At 51.4% G+C, this 24,124-nt stretch overlaps 7 protein-coding genes across 7 annotated transcripts; 2 read left to right on the top strand and 5 right to left on the bottom strand.

The window, feature by feature from the left end:
* Nucleotides 1-1,328: 1,328 nt before the first annotated feature.
* Nucleotides 1,329-2,687, top strand: LRP88_02336 (uncharacterized protein; the record flags this gene model as incomplete). The annotated part of the gene is made up of 1 exon (XM_083238988.1): nt 1,329-2,687. The coding sequence occupies one exon, from the start codon at nt 1,329-1,331 to the stop codon at nt 2,685-2,687; it is 1,359 nt and encodes a 452-aa protein (XP_083104118.1).
* An 85-nt stretch (nt 2,688-2,772) lies between these two features.
* LRP88_02335 (FAD-binding oxidoreductase) lies at nt 2,773-4,320 on the bottom strand (the record flags this gene model as incomplete). Its single annotated transcript, XM_083238987.1, has 1 exon — nt 2,773-4,320. One exon carries the CDS (start codon nt 4,318-4,320, stop codon nt 2,773-2,775), a length of 1,548 nt encoding a protein of 515 aa, XP_083104117.1.
* A 1,018-nt stretch (nt 4,321-5,338) lies between these two features.
* Nucleotides 5,339-6,794, bottom strand: LRP88_02334 (uncharacterized protein; the record flags this gene model as incomplete). The annotated part of the gene is made up of 4 exons (XM_083238986.1): nt 5,339-6,014; nt 6,065-6,179; nt 6,236-6,588; nt 6,646-6,794. The coding sequence occupies 4 exons, from the start codon at nt 6,792-6,794 to the stop codon at nt 5,339-5,341; spliced, it is 1,293 nt and encodes a 430-aa protein (XP_083104116.1).
* A 770-nt stretch (nt 6,795-7,564) lies between these two features.
* Nucleotides 7,565-11,438, top strand: LRP88_02333 (uncharacterized protein; the record flags this gene model as incomplete). Its single annotated transcript, XM_083238985.1, has 4 exons — nt 7,565-9,304; nt 9,353-9,888; nt 9,949-11,341; nt 11,418-11,438. The coding sequence occupies 4 exons, from the start codon at nt 7,565-7,567 to the stop codon at nt 11,436-11,438; spliced, it is 3,690 nt and encodes a 1,229-aa protein (XP_083104115.1).
* A 241-nt stretch (nt 11,439-11,679) lies between these two features.
* On the bottom strand, nt 11,680-13,725 carry LRP88_02332 (heterokaryon incompatibility protein-domain-containing protein; the record flags this gene model as incomplete). Its single annotated transcript, XM_083238984.1, has 2 exons — nt 11,680-13,337; nt 13,398-13,725. The coding sequence occupies 2 exons, from the start codon at nt 13,723-13,725 to the stop codon at nt 11,680-11,682; spliced, it is 1,986 nt and encodes a 661-aa protein (XP_083104114.1).
* A 680-nt stretch (nt 13,726-14,405) lies between these two features.
* Nucleotides 14,406-15,835, bottom strand: LRP88_02331 (CFEM domain-containing protein; the record flags this gene model as incomplete). The annotated part of the gene is made up of 5 exons (XM_083238983.1): nt 14,406-14,477; nt 14,528-15,352; nt 15,407-15,450; nt 15,509-15,692; nt 15,773-15,835. 5 exons carry the CDS (start codon nt 15,833-15,835, stop codon nt 14,406-14,408), a joined length of 1,188 nt encoding a protein of 395 aa, XP_083104113.1.
* A 1,502-nt stretch (nt 15,836-17,337) lies between these two features.
* Nucleotides 17,338-18,270, bottom strand: LRP88_02330 (NmrA/HSCARG family protein; the record flags this gene model as incomplete). The annotated part of the gene is made up of 1 exon (XM_083238982.1): nt 17,338-18,270. One exon carries the CDS (start codon nt 18,268-18,270, stop codon nt 17,338-17,340), a length of 933 nt encoding a protein of 310 aa, XP_083104112.1.
* Nucleotides 18,271-24,124: the final 5,854 nt, after the last annotated feature.

Genomic DNA, 24,124 nt, shown 5'->3' with positions numbered 1-24,124 from the left:
GCCATGAAATGTACCATTTTCCATTGGCGCTGTGCCACTCGGAAAACGTCAAGAAGATGAATCCGGGGACGGAGAAAGGGTAGAACAAGCTGAGGGCTGCAGGTATTCCTAGTACGACGAAAAACACGACATAGATGGCGCGATAGAGTCGCTGTCTGACAAGTCCCTGGTCCACGGTGGGTATCGGTTGTTGAATCTCATCAATCAATTTGGCGTAAGATATTGTTTCCTGGCTTCTTTCCAAGACCGAACGCGGGGAATTCAAACGCAGTGCAGCAAGGGAGATGAGCTCGAGCGCGAAGAGCGGAATCGCGTATAATACCACTAGCAGGGTAAGGTCCAGTGATGTTTTGGTGGTGAAGGCTTCCGCAACTGTTGTAACAGCTAATGTGACGTAAAGAATTCGAGCTGGCCCAAAGGCTTGCAAGTGATCTAGAACCTCTTGCAGAGACCGACCGCCACCAGATGTGCCTGTTGGGGTAGCCCCGTCATTGTCCTTGTATTCAGGCTTCTCCCACCATGGATCCTCCTTGGAAGTGCAGTAACGACAAATTAGTACCGCCGTAACTGCTTCCCTCGGAGACCTTTTATGTATTATGGCGCTTTGGGTGAGTGCAATGAGAGTTGGGATTAGGTCAAGCAGGCCAATTTCTGGTGCCAGTCTGTAGAACCGGGACCGCTTCTGGTAGACTAGAGACCCGGGCATATGAAGGGCTGAGACCACGGCGAGAATAAGGATCATTCGAATAGCTCGAATAGAGGAGACATGTTGATCGCGGCATCTCTCGGCCACGTCGGGAGTTGGGGTGGGAGTCGCATTTGGGGATGCTTCCAAGGTAGACGTGGCTGCGAAAGAGGCACCACTCGTAGTGTCCGAAGCTAGGATGGCAGCAACGGTAGTAAAAGTGGTGAGTAGGAAGAAGAAAACAAAACTCGGGCTTGTGTTCATTGTGCATCCGCCGGCTGACGTGGTTCTTTTGGGCTAGGGTTCATGGTTTGACGGTCTTAAGAAGACCGCGAGAGAAAGAGCATCGAACGGGCACTGCAATAATTCCGAACGAGAATATATTTACTTGGAAAGCGTATTCTACTTTTCAAGAATTGATATCGCGCAATCAGGCAGAGTCGCCCGGTTTGTGAGGAGAATGAGGCTATGCACAAACACAGCCCCCCAGGCTGAACCACAAGGCACACCCTTATCGATCTCGAGTTTATCAGAAGATCGGGATCGATTAACCCCCAGTGAAACTTTTTGAGCTCTTCATCATCTTAATTTGCATCTTTTAACCTATACTCTTGGTGAAGAGGCTTCCATGATATCATGAGCAATGGAGTTCTCTTTCGAGTTCAGTGCCTGGATCATCAACTTTTACTACGCCAGCTGGCTCAACGAGACAAGTTGGGATGAGCCAGAGAACGACTCGCCCAAAGTTGATGATTGCGAAACTCCTGTGCTTCTGTCGCCAACCTTGGTTATCTGGCTGGTCCTTGTGCCAGCCCTCGCAAACGCTGCTCAGCTCCCTGGATCTCTTCTATATCATGGCCATTCTACCTTTTATCGCCTGTCGCCAGTTTCTGGACTAGCCGAATGCTTTATCACATACGCCTTGATTGGAAAAGCGTTGGCTAAGGGGCATTCTTGGCGGCAATCTGTCGCTGGCGTCCTTATCGTGAGACAAGAAATAGGACAGAACGACTTTTGGTGGAGGAAATTTAGCTTTTCTGGAAAGACACGCATCGAGGGATCTGCCTGCACATCGGATGCCGAAGATGAAGACGAAGCTGCCACTCTCGCACCTACAGAGTCATCGGATGACTGGCTCAACCACGACGCCGAGGAATCACATCTCAGATTCGCACTCGCTCGAATTATCGAGCCAATTACCCCTGAAAGAATAGCCGGATCTATCCTCGTGCTTTTCGTGTTCGCTCAAGCCGTTGCCCTCGTTGTTCTGGTCCCCACCATGTCATTCTTAAAGGTGACAGCCATACTTGGGTTGGCGTATTCTGGTTGCCTGTTCATGTTTGAAGTCATAGTTTTGAGCATGGCGCTCGGCGCATCTAGGCATTCCATTGTCGAGATACCCTGGGGAAATGCCGTCGAACTTCTCTGTGACTTGGACCCAGGGGATGGCCCATTTTCTCTCGCTCAAGACACGAAGGACAGTCGAGAGTTGGCGGACATCGAGCTCGAGTCTTGTCACTCCCAAGACATCGAAGATAGCCGGCATATTGAATACGAGACGCAGCGGACCTTAGACCGGAGCATCACGATCAAGCTGATAGCAGGCCTCTTTGGGGTGGTTGAAGCCTCTGTTTGGATCGTTGTTACCTACGCGGCGTGGGTTATGAAGCCCCAGTTTATGTTCCCAGCGGCGGCAATGGCTATCCTGATCAGCCTGGGCCTGATGATGAATTGGTTGTTTCCCAGGATCGTGGATGTGCGACTGGGAATGATCCGGCGGTTAGATGTATCTGACCAGGAAGCAAACACACTGGTCCGCTTTGGCCTTGCCGCTCTTCCTTGGCTTCTCGTCAAAGCTACAATGGCCAACTTCATTGCTGTTGCCTGGCTTGGGCTAATGGTTGCCATGTTGACCTTGGAGAGGGCCAGGGGATGGCCTGTCGATGAGGGCAAAGAGTCTACCACGCTGCCACAATGGCTGGTTGGGCTGGTTAGTTCATGATCTCTGGGGAGGTTGGACTGACGCATGCTTCTTTTGAAACGTGATACTGTTGGTTTAAACGGAATTGTCAATTCTACTCGGTTGGCTACTTGCCCCAGTACCTCCACTTCGCCTGACGATGCAAATTTATATCCCCAGACAGAGTCGCCAGAACCATGCCGTATAACCCTCCAATCGGCCATTTGCTCAACCAGGACTCGCTCAATTGCTCAGTGCTTTCCCCCTGGGCCTGGACATTGACCTTCACCTTGTCGTACACCGTAGGTAGAGTTGTGGCGGAATACTTCTCCCTCAGAGCTTGATACCACCCATAGTCGTATAGGTTCCAGAACTCATCTTCTTGGTAATACGTGTGAGCATAAAGCCACTTGCGACCGCCAAGAGCCGTGAGTTTGTGTTCTAGGTCGCGGTTTTTCGAGACGAATTCGTCAAAGTTTTGAGGTCCCCAGCCCCAGACACCAATGTTCAACATTGGTTGAGATGTTTGAGTCTCAAGGGCGGCCTGCTTCTCCGTGTTGCCCACCGAACCCGAGGTTTTGCGGTTTGTGACTGGATGAAACGTTGGCATCGAGCATCCCTTTAGGGGACACAGCCACAGCGGCCAGATCCCGAGTGAGCGGTCGACCCAGTTGATGAATGTCTCGGCCGTTTCATATGGTAGTGCCAAGTCTTGGACGACAAACTGTGAGGAAATGCGGCTGGCGTGGAGGGCATGATACAGTGTCCGGGTATGCGAGTAGTCGTCCAGAAGCCAGCGAAAGAATCTGTTAAACGGGATCGCCTTGAAGTAGGTGTAGCCCTGGCGACCGACCCAGAAGCCACCCCGGTCGTAGCGGAAGAGATACTCAGTGAGCGGCACGTACTCTGTCACCGTTGAGGACGGAGAGAGATGCCTTGTTTTGTCCTGCACGTGAAGATAAAACCACGGGTCTCCTGGATGACTGAAGGTTTGCACGGGACACTCTGGAGGCTTGACATCGGTTGCTTGACCTGTGATGATGACGCCGTGATCTTGTGAGTAGACTATGCCATCAAGGTAGTCGATTTCGGGGTTGTCACACTCCCCTTTGATCTCGGAAATAGCCTTTGCAGCACTGTCAACTTTGCGGTACGTGGTCTTGACGAATCTCTTGGCCTCGATGAGCTGCAACTCCATGGCCGTGGTGATACCGAGCGTCCCCGCAGCCCCAGCAGCACTGTGGAATAGATCTGGCCTTTCCTGCCGCGATGCCTTGACGATGTCACCGTTTCCGAGCACCATCTCCACGTAGTTGACGGTTTCGTTAAAGAAGCCGTGGCGGAACGAACTGCTTTCCCCTGATGTCCCAGAGAACCCGCCCCCCGCGGTGATGCCGGGGAACTCCATGACAACGGGGGGCACGAGACCGTACGCAATTGTGGCTTCAACTAGACGATCCATAGGAACATTGGGCTCCAGGAGACAAGTGTGTCGATTGACGTCTATGGCGAGGACGTTTGATAGCATACTGATATCAACAATGTTCTGGTTGGACCCATGGCGGGGGCGGGTACTGTTCGAGGAGCCGTGAAACACTCGGTATTTCTCTCCGAGCTTGAAGAATTGGCGGACAGCAGTCGCAATGTCCTCGACTGCTTGGTCATGGCGATCCATGGGGAAATGTGACTTATCAAGGGATTCTGGTATGCTGAGAGAGGGATTTGAGGAATGAAGATCACCGGAGAGGAAGAGGGGCTGCCGCATTTCTTTGGAGAGGAAGATGAGTGACAAGACATGATTTTGTTGAGGCGGTGCAACTAGGGAACGTGGTCTCTTTCAGTGCACTACATGCGCGGCGTCACTAGTCGGCCAGGGAATGTGACCAAGTGCCTCTTTTTCCTTGGCCAAGAACTCTAGCTTGTGTTTCCTGACAGCTTTGTACACCAAGCCACAGAGAATGTTCGTATCAAGATGAACAGGATAAGCTGCGATATGAGTGGGCGTAGAGATAGGCACAAGTGCGCAGCCGTCTTGTCGACGCCTGATTGGCTGCCTTGCTTCTTCCCCGGTAAAGACGGCGTGAGACAGTCTCAGCCACCTCAACAGTCCGACCGAGACACGTCTACACACTATTTGGGACCGGCCTGAGACTTGAGTCGATCAGGCAAGGGGGATAAATCTCGCATTGTGTCCTTAAATCGTCGGGGGTCGTCTTCCGCTCCACAGGATCGGATCGAAGCTCCGCTAAGGGGCCTTTGCGGTTCAAGCATATAAGATGGATCAAAAGCTATGGAGTACAAGCCCCAGGGTGACGTATTTAATATGGGGGTGAAGAGTCTGCTCGATCGATACTGCTGCAATCCACTCTGGAGCCAAGACTGGTTGATCCCTCTTGCGCCACTCGATTCCTGGAAACTTGAGACATTTGGACGTTTTCCTGGCAGAGGATTAAATTGTTTTGTCCTTGCCTGCCTCGATGCTCAAATGAGCGCAGCGTGGGGGGTGGTGACGGGGCGTAATCGTACCCAGCGGAAAGATGTCTTTCGTCGTCCGCGAGTGTGTTCGCGGAGCTAGAGAACGGACTCTGCGGACCTCGATGCTTTCAAATTTTATGCACCCCAGGGCAAGGAACTTGTTTTCAACACCATCCTGTGTCTTGACCGTGTCCAGTACCAAACCTCAAAGTTGCCCATCACCAGATTCCTGGGATAAATCGCCACGGAACACGTCTACAGTACTCCGTCCATGCAGCACCATACTTGACCGAACACCTCTTCTCATCCCGGATACATCGATGAATAAGCAGCATGGTCATCCATATAGCATAAACCCAGACCACAGTTCGGGTGCTTCCAACCAATGCACATGTGCTGAAGCTGAGAAGCAGGTCCCCCACGTAATTGGCGTGCCGTGACCATCCCCACCAGCCGCTGCACAGAAGTAGGCTTTTGTGCTGCTTACCATCCGAGGTTTTGAATGAGGCTACTATGTACTCGGCGGGTTTGCCCCAGATGTTGCACTGTCCGGCAGAGCGGCGAAGCTTGTCCTTCTGGTGGTTGACTGAGCGGAATAGAACATAGCCAGCCAGGCCAAGGGCAAAGAAGAAAGCGAGATATGGGGTTGGGGCAGATTTCGGATACAGACCTAGGTATTGCCCTTGGATCGTGTATGTAGTTGGTAAGAAACAGAAGCAGCCCCATGCGAGGTAGAATCCGTAGTGATCGTGAGCAATGTCGATTGTTCGCAGATACCAAGATTCATTGACGAAAAAGTCAACCACGTATATTGTTTGAAGGATCGTGATGAGAATCAAAGATGGCTCGATGTGCTGTTGTGTTTGGTATTGATATGCCATGTTTGAAAAGTCACTGGAGTTTGACATTAATAACAGTAGTAAATATTATCGGCAGATACCTACATCAATGTCCAGGCGATCATCCCTGGTCTACCGTTGCTGAAGAGCTTGAGATCAAAGCTGTCGCCAAGTCGCGGGTTCAGCTCGATGCCCATATAAAAGTCATATAGCGAAGATCCTATAGTTTCACGTTAGTATCTGGTTGAGTCAACAGTAGCAGATAGAGCAACGTACCACTGAACTTTCTGTCTTCTGGATGAGTAGGCATTACGTATGCCTTTACAAAGGCAAACGTCGAAATGACATATCCAGCCAAGTTCATAGCCCCTATCAAACTGCTCCAGTTTCGAGGTATGAAGCCCGGATCCAATACGCCAATCAAGCTAAGGACAATGTATAGAACATGGGTGATGATCCACGCAGAAAGGCCATTTATCCGATAAGATAGAAGATAGCCAGCTGGAGTCAGCTGCCCTTTGTGCGTGTCGCCTGGGAGGTATCGAAACAACAGGGCCTGCAGCCCAACCCAGAATATGACGGCCAATGCTCCCTTGATTGTTAGTCGCGGGCCGTATTGGATGCAAATGCTCCAAAAGCCTTCCTTCATGACCGCCTCTGCAAAGAGCGAGAATGACGCGTCATACTGAGCGAGGGTGATAAAGACGCATATCGAGGTAAGCGGCGCAAGAAAGCACGGCGATGCCGCAATAAATGAGCGGATCCAGGACCTGCCAAAGCCAGTGCGACCCCAAACACTTCCACTGATAGATGGTGCAGACTTCTTTATCGACATTGTGAGTGTTGTTGTAGAGGCCGAGGTTGACCTACCCTCTGCGTTTCGCATGGTGAGATCCCGTGTAACCTTGTTTTGCTCTTGCGGCGGATTTAAACGCACGTTCAATGGCTGGGCTTATATGCGCTGCGTCATCGACTGGCAGCCAGCTCCCAAGACCTGTGGTAGACGCTTTGGGGACACGGAATGCAACCAAGCTAGCTAAGCTTGATAGCGTCAATGTCTCCGTGGGCCTTAGATCCGCTCCCCTGAGACTCGCACCGCCAATACGGGTCAATGGCGATCTACCGACCTAAGCCAGGGCGCTGAGGTTCAACCCGTTCAATGGCCAATTGAAATGGGGGCCAGAGGATAGCTCGGTAAAGCCCCGAGACAGGAGTCGGTCCGCTTCCAAAGCCACGGATGGTGATGGAGTCTCAGCTCGCCGCAATACGGAACAGCACGGCCAGCTGACTTTCACTACAGTTATCTGGGCGAATAACGATGCGTTGAGGGATGAAAAAGAAAGAGTCAGCTTGTGTGGCTGGCACGTAGTCTGATTAGGCCGGCAGCCCGGTGGGAATAGTCGATCGAACTATTTAGTTAGCGCTGACCGTTGTCTTCCGGCTGGAAAGAGCGGCAGCAGTGGCTTGAAGAACAACTTGTGCGTCACGTGGCGGCTGCTCTTTGGACTTGGGCCATTGTAAGGGGCACGGAGATGCTGAGAATCTGCCGGTTCTATCTACAGATCCTGTCAAACTCCTTAACGCCTAGGCAACGCGGGGATCAGCATGATCGTGGGCCAAGCTCCCAATGGGACCCGACCTGCGACCTCTGATACTCCCAAAGATGAGCCTTTTCACTTGGCTGAGAACGTCAAGAAGCCACTCCCGGCTGTTTCGACCAGAGGCGTCTTTTCCAACAGGGTGGAACCCGTCAACGTTCAAGTTCGCCATCTTGGCGTCGAACTCACAACAGAGACCGTTTGGTCTAAGCTACCGAGAAGACTCACGTTGAGGTCAGCCTGTCAGCCGCCGAGAGAGATTCTTCGAAATATCGCAGCCGACTTCCAGCCGGGATCACTTACAGCAATCATTGGGGCCAGTGGATCTGGCAAGACGACGCTCATGGATGCGCTATCCGACAGGCTCGCAAGTCGAGCACGTATAAGCCAGGGAACTGCCACCTTCAACGGCCACCCCAGGGTTCACGATGTCAAGCACGCCTATGTCACGCAGCAAGATGTTCTCCTCCCTACTCTCACCGTTCGGGAAACCCTGAGATACGCAGCCGACTTACGCCTCCCGTCCTCTGTAGCAGCACTAGAACGTCGTGAATTGGTCGAAAATATCATCAACGAGCTGGGCTTACAGAAGTGCGCCAGCACTCGGATTGGGAACAGTCAGAAGCGAGGATGCTCCGGTGGAGAGAGGCGCCGCGTCAGCATTGGAGTTCAGCTTCTGGCAAACCCGTCCCTTTTGTTCCTGGATGAGCCTACCACTGGCCTTGATGCTACCAATGCTTTTCAGCTAGTTACGACGCTCCGGGACATGGCTCACAGAGGACGGACGATCATCATGACAATTCACCAGCCTCGATCTGAGATATGGTCTCTACTGGATAATCTTCTTGTCTTGGCTATCGGAGGACTCGTCTTTTCTGGCCCCGTCTCTCAGGCTCTCCCCTGGTTCGAGACCAATGGTTTCCACAAGCCCCCGTTTACCAACCCTGCCGATTTCATCATTGACATATCCTCGATCGACTATCGAAGCCCTCAGCTGGAAGAAGAAAGCACTGCTCGCATCAACACCTTGAAGTCAGCCTGGCTGGTCGAGAGCCAGCGTCGTTTCCCCCAACTAGTCAGCGCCGGATGTCCTCTACTCGAGTCCCCCTCACAACGAAACACGAGCCAGCACAGATCTCAGCTCCAGCAACTTCGGGTTTTAACCAAACGGAGCATCAAGGTCACGTACAGAGATCCTCTGGGTATGGTGGCATTCATCATCGAGGCTGTTATCATGGGCCTTGCGGTTGGGTACATGTTCTATGATCTGGGACGAGACCAAGTTGGCATTCGGTCCCGTCAAGGGTGTTTGTATGTTGCTGCAAGTCTACAAGGCTACCTGGTGCTTATCTTTGAGACATACCGCATGACTCTTGATATGCCAATATTCGATCGAGAGGCATCGGAACGCTGCGTCAGTCCTGTTGCGTTTGTCTTTTCTCGCAGACTTGCCAGGCTATTGACAGAGGACTTGCCCGTTCCCTTCATATTCTCAGTTTTGATTTACTTCATGACCGGGCTTGATCGTCAAGCTGACAAGTTTTTTACCTTCTTTGCCATCTCTCTTCTAAACCACTACATCGCCGTTGTTTGCGCGATGGCATGCGTGGTTATCAGCAGAAACTTTGCAACGGCCAGTCTCATTGCAAGTCTGATATATACCCTGCAAAGTCTTGCCTCGGGCATGATCGTGCAGATTGAAACCATTCCCATCTATGTTCGATGGACCCGTTGGATCACCTACATGGTATGTGTGCTACTGCTGCTGAAATTCTTCCTATCCTGACCTTGTCAGTTTTATACCTTCAGCGCCTACGTTGGAAACGAGTTCCAAGGCAGCGTCTATAAATGCCCATTCCGAGACGGCCAGTCCGACCCAAGGTGTACCCGCTACAGTGGTGATTTTGTCATCAAGTCACTCAGCTTTCCACAACACTGGACGGGAATTGCCATAGCCTGCATGGCCGCCTTTGTCATCTTCTTTTTGTCCTTTTCCATCGTTGGCCTGAAATATCTCAAACCAACGTCGATTGCAAATGCTCGTGCCCCTGAGCCACAAAGGGAGGCTTCTCTGAGCTTGGAAATGACGGCTGAGCAACCGATTGCCAAGGCTAGACGGCTGCCAATCCAACTCGAGCAGTTTTCTCTAACATTGAGGACTAAGAGTCTGAAGAGATTCAGAGCTGATCCAACCGAGAAGATCATACTCAAACCCATCAACGCGGAGTTTCAACCCGGTGTGCTCAATGTCATTATTGGACCATCTGGTAGCGGGAAGTCTTCTCTCCTCAATGCCATAGGGCGAAGGCTTCACAACTCGGCGAGCATTACGTATCATCAATCAGGAATAATGAAAGTTGATGGAGTAGAAGTGTCTGATCTAACCTTCAGATCTATCTGCTCTTATCTTCGCCAGGATGATGAACTACTATTACCTGCCATGACGGTTCGAGAGACTCTTCGCTACGCAGCACTGCTTCGCTTACCGCGTAGCATGAGTGTCCAAGACAAACACCAACGTGCCAAGGAGATCCTCCTCAAGTTGGGTCTGAAAGGCTGTGCAGATACTCTTATTGGAAATGAATTGTTTAGAGGCATTTCTGCGGGCGAGAAACGGAGAGTTTCTCTCGCTATTCAAATCCTAACCGATCCCCAGGTCCTTCTTGTTGATGAGCCTACTTCAGGTCTGGATGCATTCACAGCCAATTCTATCGTACAGCTACTACAGAGTCTCGCAGAGGAAGGCCGTACTATCATCATGGCAATTCACCAGCCTCGCTCAGACCTATACAGACTTTTTGGCAATCTCTTGCTCCTGTCTCACGAAGGCTCGCCCGCCTACTGCGGACCAGCAAAAGACCTGGTTGGCTACCTTCGTGAGTGTGGTCATGATTGTCCATCACAAACCAACCCTGCCGATTTTGCCCTGGATATCGTGACGGACCTTGCTCAGCATGGTTCGATAGAGGACAAAGCTGGAAGCGGTGAGCGAGTACAAAGACTAATCGAGCTCTGGAAGCAGAGATCTAACCTTGCACCGCGTGAGCTGGTGGAGAGTGGCGATGCGCATCGACGCGTTCAAAGGACAACTCGGGATTGTATCGATTCAAATTCTGATAATCGCCCGTCTCTTGAATCTCCCGCCGAGCTCGCCCCATTCGTGCGGGATAGAACGCCGCTTCATATTTCCCTTCCACTCTTGGTCCACCGAGCCATAATCAACACTTGCCGACAGCCTCAACTGGTACTCGCCCGTATCATGCAATCAAGCGGTGTTGCCATCATCTTCACACTCTTCTTCGCACATCTTGGCCACGACTATCTGTCTATACAAACTCGTCTGGGTCTCTTTCAACAATTGGGCGGATTCTACATCATCGGCATGCTCACCAATGTGGCAATCTATCCCAGTGAACGGGATGTTGCGTACCGGGAAAGCAGTGATGGCGCATACAGCTTGGACTCGTTCTTGGCCTCCTACACGATTGTCGAGCTACCTTTCGAGGTCACCAACGCCCTGTTTTTCGGGATCCTGGCTGTATTCGCTATTGGGCTTCCTCGCACAGCAGCCACTTACTTCGTTGCCTCCCTGGCTTGTTTTAGTGGACTATCATGCGGCGAGAGTTTGGGCATCATGTTCAATACGCTTTTCTCGCACACGGGGTTCGCCATCAATTTGATGGGTGTCATCTTGGCTTTGGCCAATAGCATGGCTGGCGTATTGTCGCTGGACATGCCGTCGTTGTTTGAATATCTGAACTACCTGTCCCCCATACGCTATCAGGTGCGTGGTGTGGCCTACTACTCGATGCGAGGTTTGTCTTTCGACTGCAACTTTGACAACGACACCTGTCCGATAGCAACTGGCGAGCAAGCTCTGAGACTTTACCAGTTCCATGAGCATCCGCTTATGAGTGTGGTTGGGATGGGGGCTTGTGTTGTTGTGTATCGGTTACTTGCCTGGGGGTTGTTGGTTATTGTTAGAAGAAGGACTACTGGCTGAAATAGATACCCGGAGCATAGAAGACAAAGACCTTTAATGATACCCTATGCTATCCCATATTGGTATTGACAGGAAGTGGCCACCTTTAGACCCTTTCTCCCACGACTGACTGGTCATACCTATATGATCTTGAACGTCGTAGCATCTCCCTGAAAGACCTCCTTCGCCCATTCCACCGCTCCAGCCTCGTTTGCTTGATCCCACACGTCATCCGACACCTCGTCCACACTCTCATCTGAAACCGACTCGTCGTGACTGACCCAGCCGCCGCTCCACCACGAACGACGTCGCCTCGTGATACGATACCCTGGGATATATCCTACCCTCCGGAATTGTTTGCTCGTGTCAGCTGACAGTCCTGCTACCAGCAGCAAGCCAAAGGGACCATTTCCATCTGCGCCACAGACCAAGAAGTAAGGGTGCGCAAACTTCTTGCCGAGGCCGTGTACGTCCCATAGAACCGCCAGCTCATCATCTGGGCCTAGGAACACCCGTGGGTTGCCCCACACGCTGTCCGACAATTCCACCTCGACGAGATGACCCCTGACAAGTAATGCGGGAGGGTTTCCTTCGCCTGTAATGACATCCAAGATGGCCAGATCAGAGTCTTTAGCTAATCGCTTTGTATCGTAGGCAGCTTCTCCCGTGAGCGATGCCCAAGACCATGTCGGTGCACCTCCATCCACGATCCTATTACTAGGTCTCCCAGATCGAGGTATGTGCCACATCAGGTCAGCTTTGATGCTGTTCCGCCACAGGCCACAGACGTATTCGTCATCGCTTCTCAGCTTACCAGCTGCGCTCGCCAGCCCTTCGATGGCAGGCAGTCTGTCTGTTGAGAATGTGAGGTCAAGTTGCGTATATGCCGGTACAATGTCCGACCTCCAGCTGGCTTGAACCTTAGAGACATCAATGTTCTGGGGATACAAGAAATGTTTGATGACGCTGGTGGTGCGAAGTGTCCGCAGAGAAGTTGCCGAGCATTCACACTCACAGACGGACCTGCACTCCCAAGCCATCTCGTTGCGGGAAAAGTGCAGGGTCCGCGGTGATAGTAGCCGTTCTTGGAACACCCAGCCCCTGGTCGATAACTTGCTCCGGCCCTTGCCGCCTTTGGCGGTCCAGGTGTGGAATGGGAGCTCCTCTGCCAGAAACCCCCGTGTTCGTATATGAAGGACGCCTTCCTCCAGGTCCTGTGTTTTGAACGGTACGTTAAACCTGGGTGTGACATCGCGTGATGGAGGATCAAGGAAACCAGATGTGCTGTCAGGCGCAGCATCTGCAAATATGGTGACGTAGGCGTTGGCATAGACTTGGGCCATTCTGGAAGCCTCGTGTTGCCAGTCCTCGGCGGAGTCTTGAATAATACAGAGTGAATCTATCCAAAGATAAGGAATTCCGAGTACCCGAGCCACCTTGATGGCGTCGAGAAAGGTCTTTGGAAGATCGGCTGGCAGGGAAGCTGTATAGTCCTCAACATTAGAGGTGGTGGTCTTGGTCGGAGTGCTCCCTCCCCAGCAGTGACTGAGAGCTGCATAGTATGCTTGCTGGTCAGGTTCAGCTATCACCAGCCTGGGAGGGATTTCGTCATCTCCAACTGCTATTACACGAGTTGGGAGCCCTGGAACGGTAGCCTTGGTGCAGTTTGCGTGTTTTCCTTCTGCCTTGACGCACATGTCGAGCCACTCACGGGCCAATGCCACACAGCTTGAAGACAGACCATACTCTGGAATGTGAAAGCCTCGGCCAATCAAATCCCACGGGGCTGGGATATCACCTATGCAATTGATCAGTTGTTATTGCCTTGAAACAACGGGGTAATGCGTAGATAGCTTACCTTCTAAGGTGTATAGCTGGAGAACCTTTTCGGTGGCTCCGTGTGCAAAAGGATAAGGGTAAAGATGCACGACCATGGGCCCAGGGTGCTTTGGCGGCTTGTATTCAATGAGTATTGATTCGTACAGAACATGAGGCTTAGGCGTTTCCTGCTTCAAAGCCGCAGACACAGCTTTCCACAAAAGCGCGCAAGCGGCACAAGCACGAGTCTTGATTGCAGACTTTCGAAGGTCAGAAAGCGCAAGTTTTAAGCCTTTGTCCGCGTATTCATCTCCGAAGGCCAGCGAATGGCAGATCGTGCAAGGAGTTGCTGTTGATAGCCCTGCCATTTTGTTGGGGATCGTGTTGATGTGGGAGACGCGTTATGTGTTGATGGATGCTCTTCGCTACTCGTAACCTGGCGTACAGCTCATCCCGGGATAAGGATTGAGTAGTTCAAAGGGCTAGAAGTGCCCGGTTGGCTCCCTGGTTTCTCAGCGTTGAGTCTCGTTCTTGGGTTGAAGTTTCCAAGCGAAGCGGGGTTCAAAGCTGAACATCTGAAGCATCCAGAGAACCCCTGACATCCTCGCATGAACCAATCATAGCGGGTGAGGAACTCCACAAATGCCAGCCCTAATTACAATCCTTGAACCTCGTTGCTTTGCAGTCACGCGTGGCTGTGCTGATGACAGTTGCTTCAGCAGTAGTGTGGCTGCAGTCATACTAATCCATGGCCTGTATTTCAAGACATTGGTTTATCTGTCACTCGTACCTAACATGACCTCACTTCCTTCATAAAAACCTTCAATGACCATACACAGAGGCAGAGTGAGCATCACAAAGAGATAACAAGTGAAGGCCAGATTGAAGTGTTCCCGGCCGTGTAGAAGCCAGAGTAATAACATCAATTAACAATTACTCATTAAATCTTTCCTCCATAAAAGTGTAAGAGTACAGCAAACGGCGATAGCAGATGACCCGAAAAGTTGTCAATCTACATCTCAGCCCTTAAACTACATCAAGAAAGCGCTTAAAGGAGGCGGAAGACAGCGACAGCAATGCCGGCAGCGGCAAGGAAGCTGGAAACAGAAGCAGAGTTGCCCTAGAGGATGTTAGCTGTTGTATGCTTGAGTCGCTGGATGAGACACTTACCATGTTGACAGAGACGACAGTGGGTGCGGGCTCCTCCTCAGTCTCATCACCACCCGCAGGCTGGCTGGGGGTAGAGCCAGAGGGCTGGGCGGGAACCTGGGAGGGAACGTGGACCTCAGTCTCGTGGGACTCGCCATTTCCAGCGGGCTTGGTGGGCTGAGGCTGCTCGGGGTTCTGGGTGGTGTGCTTGGTGACGACGGTGATGGCGGTCGAGTTGCAGCCGTGGCAAGTCCACGGGCCGGTGGGCTTCTCCTCGCCCTCGGTGACGGGGCAGATGGTGGTGGAGACGGCAACGGTCTTAGTGGTGACACTGCCGACGGGGCACTTGGTCACTTCGGGAGGGCACTGGGTGACGGTGTGGACCTCGGTGGCGTAGACGGTGCTGGTGGTGAACTTCTGGGTGACGGGGCAGACAGTGGTGGAAATAGCGATGGTCTCGGTGGTGACGCTGCCGACGGGGCACTTGGTCACCTCAGGGGGGCAGCTGGTGATGGTGTGGGTCTCAGTGGCATAGAAGGTGCTGGTGGTCAGCTCAGTGGGCTCAGGGCCGGTGGTCTCGACGGCAGAGGTCTCGCCCTCGGTCTCGGAAGCGGAGGTCTCCTCAGCACCGGAAGTCTCCTCAGTACCAGTGGTCTCAGCACCAGTAGTCTCCTCAGCGCTGGTGGACTCGGCACCGGAAGTCTCCTCGACAGTAGTCTCAGCAGAGGAGGTCTCGGCGTCGATGGAGGTCTCAGCAGAGGTCTCGGCATCGGTCTCAGTAGGAGTCACCTCGGGCTCAGTGGTAGTGGTGACTTCAGGGTCCTGGCTGGTGGTGGTGGCGGGGCTCTACATCATATATCAGCATTCAAACTCCCTCATACAAGACCATGCTCAACTTACGGTAGGCTGGGTCAGAGGGGGGACGGTGATGGTGTAGCCGAGCTCTATATATCTAGTCAGCTTTGATGGTTGGCAGTCAGACTGAGCTTCTATTAATCTTACCAAGGCAGAGGTCGACACCAAAGGCTATGGCGTTGTTGGCAGTAGCCTCGTCAGGGCAGTCGGAGCGAGCGCACTGGATGAAGTAGTTCTGCAAGCTGGACATGTCACAGAAGCAGTAGTACATGTCGGGAAGAGTGCAGTCCAGAGGAGGATGCTCAGTGATGACGTTGGTGAAGCAGTCGACCTGTTGAGAAGCCCCGTTAGCTATTTGCTCAGGTGGATGGTCCCCCACGTAGAGAGGAGGAGAGCCGGAGTGATGCGTACCGCGCAGAGAGGGAACTGGGCAGCGGCCACAGAGGCCAGGGACAGGAAGGTGAAGGTCTTCATGATGGTCGATTGCTCGGAATTATTGAAACGAGAGAAGCAAAGTAGGCTTAGCGAGTGACTAAAGATGAAGCGTTGGCGACGAGGAGAACAGTCTCTACAAGTCGAGGAAGAGGCCTGCCCTTATACTGTTCACTCGAGTTCAGCTGAAAGGGCCTCATCGCTTTGATCCGATATCCCCCCATCCATCCAAAGAGACCCCTGGTAAGACCCCCATCCTCACTTGTTGGTCCGAGTCACCGAAAACCCATGGCATGGTCGGGCTCGTCTCCACAAATGGTTAATAGCGTGCGTGACAATTTGACGCACCTTGCTCGATCCGTCCAGCCATCCGCCACAACCCCTGACCTCTTTTTTATCTGATCATCTGATAATCTGATCCGATGCCCCGCGCATCGCCATCCATTGGCTGCTCCGAGATCAAGCCAGGGTCGAGAGCCCCAAAAGCCTCGTGTAAGAAATTGATCCGTTCAAGCTTGCCCGCTTGGCATGCAGAAGCTGATGTGGAGAGGCCTTGTTTTTCACTCACCGGCACCGGAGTGATAACGACTTTTCTGCACCTGCGCAGCTGGGCCGTTCTGCGTAGGGCCTCGGCATCCCCTTGGGCGTCCCAGGAACGGCTCAACGGTTGGACGATCGCGGCAGGCCCCTGGAGAGTGCACTGACTGATGACATGGCTCAAAGAGGAAACTCGTTTGTTGCCGAGATTGTCACCCTCTGATGCTCGTAAAGAAGAGTTTTGCGAGGTCACTTGTTGATGAATGATATGATTCAACCTTGAGACGTTAGATGGGAGTCTGGCAGTCACAGCAGGAAGATGGACATGAAAATATTGACAACTTTCAACTTGACGTCAATGCGCCGCCGTTGCCGCAAGCTGCTTTTGCAGCATCGTGAGATAAGATGGAACTACTGATCGCTTGAGAACTTTTATCAGCGTGACAGGCCACCAGAACAAGCGAGTGGGTTGGACGAAGGGGAGGTCTCTTTTGGATTGGCTCCCTCGACCAGGGTGGCTTCTGCCAGCTCGCAAGGAGGGTGGCAAACGTTGGCTTTAAACTTGTTTAGCTTTGCCCGAGGATCCGAGGCCCCTCTTTTTGCGGATCTGGAGACTCAGACATGATGTTGTGTTCCTGCAGAAGGCTCAAGAACCATTCACAGCTACCCGGGACGCTCGGATGGAAATGATCAAGCCTCATCGAGTTTAAGTTTGTTAAATTAGAGAAAAATGTCGAAACCGCCTGCATCACGGCTGAGTCCACTCCTGGCATGTTGGCTCAAAATAGTTACACAGACGACATATCTCCGTACGCCGCCATAGAGTCCATCATCTAGGTAACCTTCTCCCAATATCCCTCACATGCCAAGTTCACCATGTGCTTCAACCCAACCCAACGTATGATCTTACATAGACATCCCAGTGATGGTGCACAGACGCTCAAATGCTGCCTCTGATGATCCATCTCGCTTCCCCAGCTGTACGAGCTTGGCTCTTGTCATTATCTTTATGACAGCTGAGGAGGATGAGCCTCGAGAAACTCTTCAAGTGTGGAGAGCTTGCCCCGGGCGTTCTCAGCAGCCCACGCGACCAGGCTCTCGGAATCGGGACCAAAGTAGCCAAATTCTTCGTAGTACTGGAATGCCTCGACAAAGATCTCAGTCATGATGGGAACTTGCTTTGCGAATTCTTCCGGTGTGATCTGCTCGTATACGACCTTTTGACCTGTCACCTTAGACATGGTCGCGGCAAGCTCCTCAAGGCTGTACAGTCTCGTGGCGGCCGACACCGTCTTGCCTTGGAACTTTTCCGGCTCAGCCAAGACGGCTCCCACGAATTTGCCCGAGTCTCCGACGGCGTCGATCAAAGGGAGTCTAGTCTGGGGGGACATGTGGGTGGAAACCACCCAGGTCCCATCGGGAGCTTGCCGGGGGGCCCAGAAGGGCTGAGAATGAAAGTTCTCCATAAATGATCCTGGTCGATAAAAGGCGCTCCTTACGGGAAGACTGCGAATGTACTGCTCCGCTTTCGCCTTGGCGTCAAAGGGTACGATCTTGGTGTATTTGCCGCCAGAGATCTCTGTGACGGATGGAAGAGTGCTGAAGATGATATATTGGACGCCCTTTTCAACTGCAACATCGGCAATTCTTTTGGCACTGTTGTATTCGACGTCGAAGGCGTCGGGCCCGAAAGCCGGCGTGGTCATGGCAAAGACGGTGTGCACACCCGCCAAGGCGGTCTCAAGCGACGCTAGGTCAAAAGCATCGCCCTGGACGACCTCGACCCTCTCATCGAGCTCCTTGGCCTTTGCCGAGTTGACATCTCGGGTGATGGCACGGACTTTGTATTTTTGGGAGAGTTCTTGGTCGTTGAGAACGTAGTTGATGACTGAGCCGCCCTGCTGGCCAGTAGCGCCAAACACTGCAAGGATCTTGGACATTTTGGTGGTGTCGTAGGGTAAATGACGCAAGATGATGAAAGCGTTGATTGTTTATGAGGAGCTCTCTACAACTCTTATGGCCTTTATTTAAGAAGATGAATACACATGTTTCGTCTGACAAATGAATAACGTTATATAACGTTATTCAGGAGGCTTATTTGTAATCCTCGTCGTCTTTCGTCCGTCCTCCGTCCGCATGGACAATCATTGCAGGATATGTGCACTAGCGGGCGCGATAATCAGGATTCAACTCACTTTTGTGATGATTAATGATGCGAGTGGCAAGGTCAGCTCAGTCTAGCCTCACTACATGGCAATGGGTCAATTAATTTAATGAATCACTGTTTCCACCTCTTTCTAGTGATTCAATTTATTATTAATTAGGAATTGCCCTTGTTGTAGAAACAAAGACTGAGATACTATGGTGCACCAACTCAAACTGTCAATCTAGAATCGAAAACTCTGGAAAAGCGCGTTGAGCTCGTACCTGACTGGACATACTCATGGGTTGAAGGCTAAAAATAGCTACAGTCACAGCTTTATCTCTACGCGGTGGCTGCAGTCAGCAGAGTCTTTTGTTTTATGCGTGTCCTGTCAAAGTAGCGATGGAGTTAACTTGGTATATTATGAGGAACCTTGCTGACCCCAGGCTGTCGTATTTCATTATAGACAAGATTACGGTACTATAATAACGTCTAATGCATATTATTATACAAGATCGATCGTTCTCTCCGTAATTGCCAGCGGATTAAGCCGCGTAATAGATTCAATGAACTTGATTCTTCTGAACTCCCCAAACTGGCCCCCTCCGTGTCCCGGTTGCCTCTAAAATCAAGGCGCATCCCGACGGATAGCCACTCTGCTGAGGGGTGTGAGTCCCGCTCCCAATCAACAGACATGGGTGGTTCTGCAGACTGATATCCCTAGTGACCGTCGTATCCAGATATGCGCGAGTCGGGTCGCGTAGACCATCGGTTGAATGTTCTGCCTTTAAAACATTGTCTATGCCATCGTGATCCGGATTAGGTCTGAGCCCAAGATCGGTGGTGAGGTTGAACTCTATAAAACTGCCGTGTAACCTCAGCTTTGCCCCTGACACTTGCCCTGATGTGTCCACGCCATTGTTTTTCAATTTCCAGCTCTTTACTTGAATCTCTGGATCTATCAAGGGGAGGAACGTCACACGTTTTCCCACCGTCGCCCAGGACCATGAAAGTTGAGTATGAACCTTTTGGAAACTCTGGGAGAACGGTTCGGTTACCATCCAACACAAGTCTTGTGGTATAGAGTTCTCCCAAAGCCCTGCAATGTAATTCTCGCCGATGCGGCGTTTCATACTCTCGGCAGTACCGGACAACGCAGGTAGCCTATCCGAAGGGTAGGAAAACAGAGTTCCGGCGTAGCTCTCAATGAACGAGCGCCAGCTAGCCTGGATGTGGGAGTCGTCACTTTGGATATCTCTAAAGGTAGATATGAACTTGTGATCCCTTCCCCAGACACGCATTACTTTCTCCGTGTGGAGTCCGCTTGGGTCTGCCTCTGTTGCTCGTAGCCGATGGCATTCCCATAGAACACAATTCGGCGTGAAATGTAGGATCCTGGTGGATCCTGGTGGATAGGTATCGCTCCTGAGTTGCCCAACCTCTTTGAAGCAATGGGCTGTATTCTATCTCTTTGTTCCATTCGGGGGCCGTCAGTCGAACCGCAACCTCGTTGACGTTTCCATCAGACGATATCTCTTGGTAAACCAAGGGCTCTTTTGGCACTGATAGCCCTGGCCGTGGGAGAAACAATCCCTGGTCAGATGAGCTAGCACCTGTCGCGGCAAGGGTCAAGACAGAGTTTCGATAGTAGTGACCAAAGCGTGCCGCCTCGTGACGCCAATCCTCCTTGTGAGCTTTGTCTCTGGGACCTTTCGCCTGTAAGATGCAAAGGGCATCGACCCATAAGTACTTGATGCCCATCGCCCGAGTGAAGATAATGGCGTCCTGAATCGTCCTGGGTAGCTTGGGCCAAGGGAGTATTCCCATCATGTCTTGGAGGTTTGACTTGGTGGTCTTTGGAAAATCGGTTACAGGGCCCAGGCATAACTCAGGGTCAAGTACTCAATATCATTTCCATCATTTTCTGAGATAATATGCAACCTTGCCGGTTGCCCTTTCTCATCGTTTCCCACGTCGATGAGCCTGGTAGGTATGATCTTTTCCGATTCATGGCCGCCGATGGCTGTGAAATTGGCGCATGTGTCATGGTCTTTGCAACAGATGTCGAGCCAGTTTTTCGCATGTTCGATGATAGCTGCAATACCTTGATCGGAATAGATGCTCTGCTCCGCATGTTCGGTGGACAGGAGGTGGCTTATTGGTTCGGGGGATCCCATCTCAAATGTTCCAGGTAGGGGTAAGCGAGAATACTCCCTTCCAAGCAACAAGTGCGCCCTCGAATTATTTTCGAGGCCAACCAGCATCATGGGCTTGCTATAAGCGGTCACGTGGGCGACTTCGCTATAAACGTTGGGTCTGATTTTGCTCACTTGGCGGAGAAAGTCCTGGTGGAAGTTGCTGACTTCCAATATGACCCGGTGCTCATCGCTGAGTAGCAAGGCGTTACTCCACTGATACAGGCAATACTGACGGGCAATTTGGCAAAGGGAACAGCCAGAATTCGCAGATGAGTTTAGTGAAGAAAAATTCGGTGCAAGGAGGTGTTCAGATGGAGCAGCGTATATGGTGGCTTGGAGATAGGCCGAAAGAAATGACTGGCATTTAGAACATATCGGTGCTGACGCGTAGAACATGGCAAGGGCTTAAAGTGAGGGCAAGGAGGCCTCTGCTTGAGATAAATAAGTGAGATTGCGGGTCATGGCTTTTGTCTGCTTATATACTTGTGGTGTTGGTTAGAGATGTGCCTGAGGCACCAGCTGCACGTTGACTCAACTTGCAGCCTGTTAGGAATCCCGAATTTGTAAAAGTTCGATTATATTATTTCCTTTGTCTAATCTAGTCTGGCAACAAAGATCCGCTTTGTGTGGCCTTTTGCCGCGTTCTAGTGGTGATAATCGACGTTTTTCAGGTCTGTGTTGGCCTCCAAGGTGAAATCAGAAACCCGAGATTTGACCGCACTCTTACCAGTCGCCACGACAGCCAAGTGATTCGTTACTCTGCAGCCGGTAAAGTACTGAGGTCCATATCACATAACCTTTAACCAAATCTGAGACTGGGGTGATGAGAAGGGTAGGCAAATACGACGTTCAAGCGAACTAGGAACACAGTTAGTCACGCCTCTGCCGCAAAAGCGAAATAATCAGTTTCCTAGCGATGGTCTCTGCTAGGCTGAAATGTCAGAAATCACGGAGAGACAGCTATTTCCTATTCCTTGAATAAAAACTGGCTTCTCAGCTCTTCTGAGATCCTTCTGCCAGGCAATTTAAGTGAGCGCAGTGATGAGCACGCTTACTCCTATGTTTCATACCAATGCCTTTCCACGCAATATTACCGGCCCATAACTGAGATCGTATCAGGTAGGTAAGTGCACAGCTCTATAACCCATAGGGGAAACAGCACATTCCGAGCATATGTATACGCTCAGAGCCTGACGTCTCATCTCTATTCAGCGGTCCAGTCCAGCTGCGATAGCCTTGCCGCTCTTATCCCGCTATCTCGTTCGGGTAGTCTCACCAGGCTGCACTATCATGCTGCCCAGTAATAACATACTTACAGTCTACAGCTAACTAGGGAGTCGCACTCTGGTGTCTACACATTGACTTGATAGCAAGATATAAGTAGTGAGAAACGAAACATCTTTCTAACTTAACTCGACGAGCGACATGAGTGTTTACGGTGTTTTACAGCATTGGGTTTTGATGTTGCTGTGTGTCTCTTCCTGTGTTCTTTGATCATGTGTATGACGGATACGTCATTGAAAAAGAAGAAGAGCGACTTGAGTCATCCTGCAACTGTAGACCTGTGAAAGGGGCTCAGAAACCTTTTCAGAGGTGAGAAGAGAGGAGCATGCGAAGCACATTCAGAATAAATAATAAACAGGGGAGCTATAATTTCATGTGGTGAACTTAGTACGATTGTATGGGTATGTATGTTTATTTCTGAATCCTCATTAATAATCGAACCACTTCATATTGGGCCGATTATAGAGGTGTCACTGCATGCAGTTCTCGTTCTCAATAGATGTAACACTGTTTAATCAACCGATGAGAAGTGAAGCTCATTCATGATTGAAACCAGATACCAAGATACCCGAGTTAAACTTGCTGTTGAGCTGTCAACATGTTCGTCAATCTTGATACAAATAAACATTTAGGTTAGCAGTCAACAAGCGAAAGCATAGGCGAGCTGCACAAAAGCATAAGGCACAGGCCACTACTGCTACCCCTGGATAAAGCCGGAACAACTGCCAAGGCACTTTTGACGAGAGAAAATTCTTGTGAAAAGCATTGACCAGCCATAACCTCGGTCAGATGACGGTCCGCCAAGTGTTTACCCACGGTGATGAGTTGGGCATGAGTTGGCTGATGAGACGAGGCGCTATGAAGCTGATCAACGGAGAAGGTGTTCCCGAGAGGTATCCGCAGGAGGTGCATTTAGTTTCCAGAAGGAGAAGGTGGGAAGAGAGAAAGCAATTAAGGTGTGTTTGACACACGGACGACCAGATCAAGCAGGGTGATCAAGTTGTTTGGTAGAGTCTGAATGTAACATGGCATGACCCTGAAAATCAGATGTAAGGAGCAAGACCCAGAAGAAAATACACGTCGTTCGACTCGTGGGCGGGTAAGCTTCTCTTTTTTTGCGGATACCCCGTCTCACAGTGGCACCAGCTTCAAGATTTGCGCGGTTGATCTCTGTCATTTTCAGGTAAGCATACGACAGAAAGACAAGATAAAGGGCGCCGATCCCGGAAGACATGGGCGGGTCCGAGATGAAACGAGGAACAAAGAGTCTCTTTGTCTAATCCAGGGCCTCGGGTTCGTCCGTGGAAGCTTGGAAGAGCACTAGAAGGCGGCGTGGAAGCAGCCAAACCCCTGATTTCCTTGACGTCAAAAGCGAGCCTCTTCTCCACTTAAAGCGGCTCCAACGTCGCCTCTCAGGACCACGTGTGGGTTTCTGCTATGTAAGAGAGCCTCACGCCGAGACTTTTTTCTCCATCTTTCTACGTAAAAGAAACTCTTGAAGAACGCGCGCCAGTTGAGGATTAAGCCGAGAATGCTCCACATTGTCAGGAAGGTAAACAGCTGATTCTTGGCTGAAGGTAAGTGTTTGTTCAATTCAGTTCTTTTTGGCAGAATTTTTTCTGTCGCGTCTTGCTAAAGACCTCCGGCCTGCACCGGCGAGTCTGTCTCCAAACTTGAACCGGACTCGGCGGACGGCTCCGGCACCACCGGCCAACACACGGAGGCAACGGCCGTGCATTCCTTAGCCAAGGCTGCAGGTTCATTTCAGGCAGGTCAACCTCAGCAACGGAGCGGCTCTCCACTTTTCGGTGCTCCATCCCGGCGGGTATGCCGGCATCACCGATGTCCAATCGGCCACGGTCCATTCATCGTCAGCGGCCAAGCAGAGCCCCTCGTCTAACTGGCAATTTCGCCTCCGGATCACCCTTTTTTGCATCTTGGCTCTCAAGCTTCTCCCTCAAGGGACCTGCACTGCAATCTCAACACCTCGACCCCAGGATTTCACTCGTCGTAGATGACATTGGAGAATTGCAACTCATCACGTAATTGACACAACATGGAACCTCCAGACTCTCCGTCCCCCACGGGGTTGGGCTCGAAGAGGGAAAAGACCACAGTCACACCTCCGCAGACGACCCCTCTTCCCACCAGACTACTTTGTCTTTGGTC

This window comes from Fusarium phalaenopsidis (assembly GCF_050370095.1).
Source record: "Fusarium phalaenopsidis strain FUZ10S chromosome Unknown contig_32286, whole genome shotgun sequence".
Lineage (NCBI taxonomy): Eukaryota > Fungi > Ascomycota > Sordariomycetes > Hypocreales > Nectriaceae > Fusarium > Fusarium phalaenopsidis.
The sequence above is the reverse complement of the archived record's forward strand: the minus strand, read 5'-3'. Positions and strand labels throughout refer to the sequence as shown.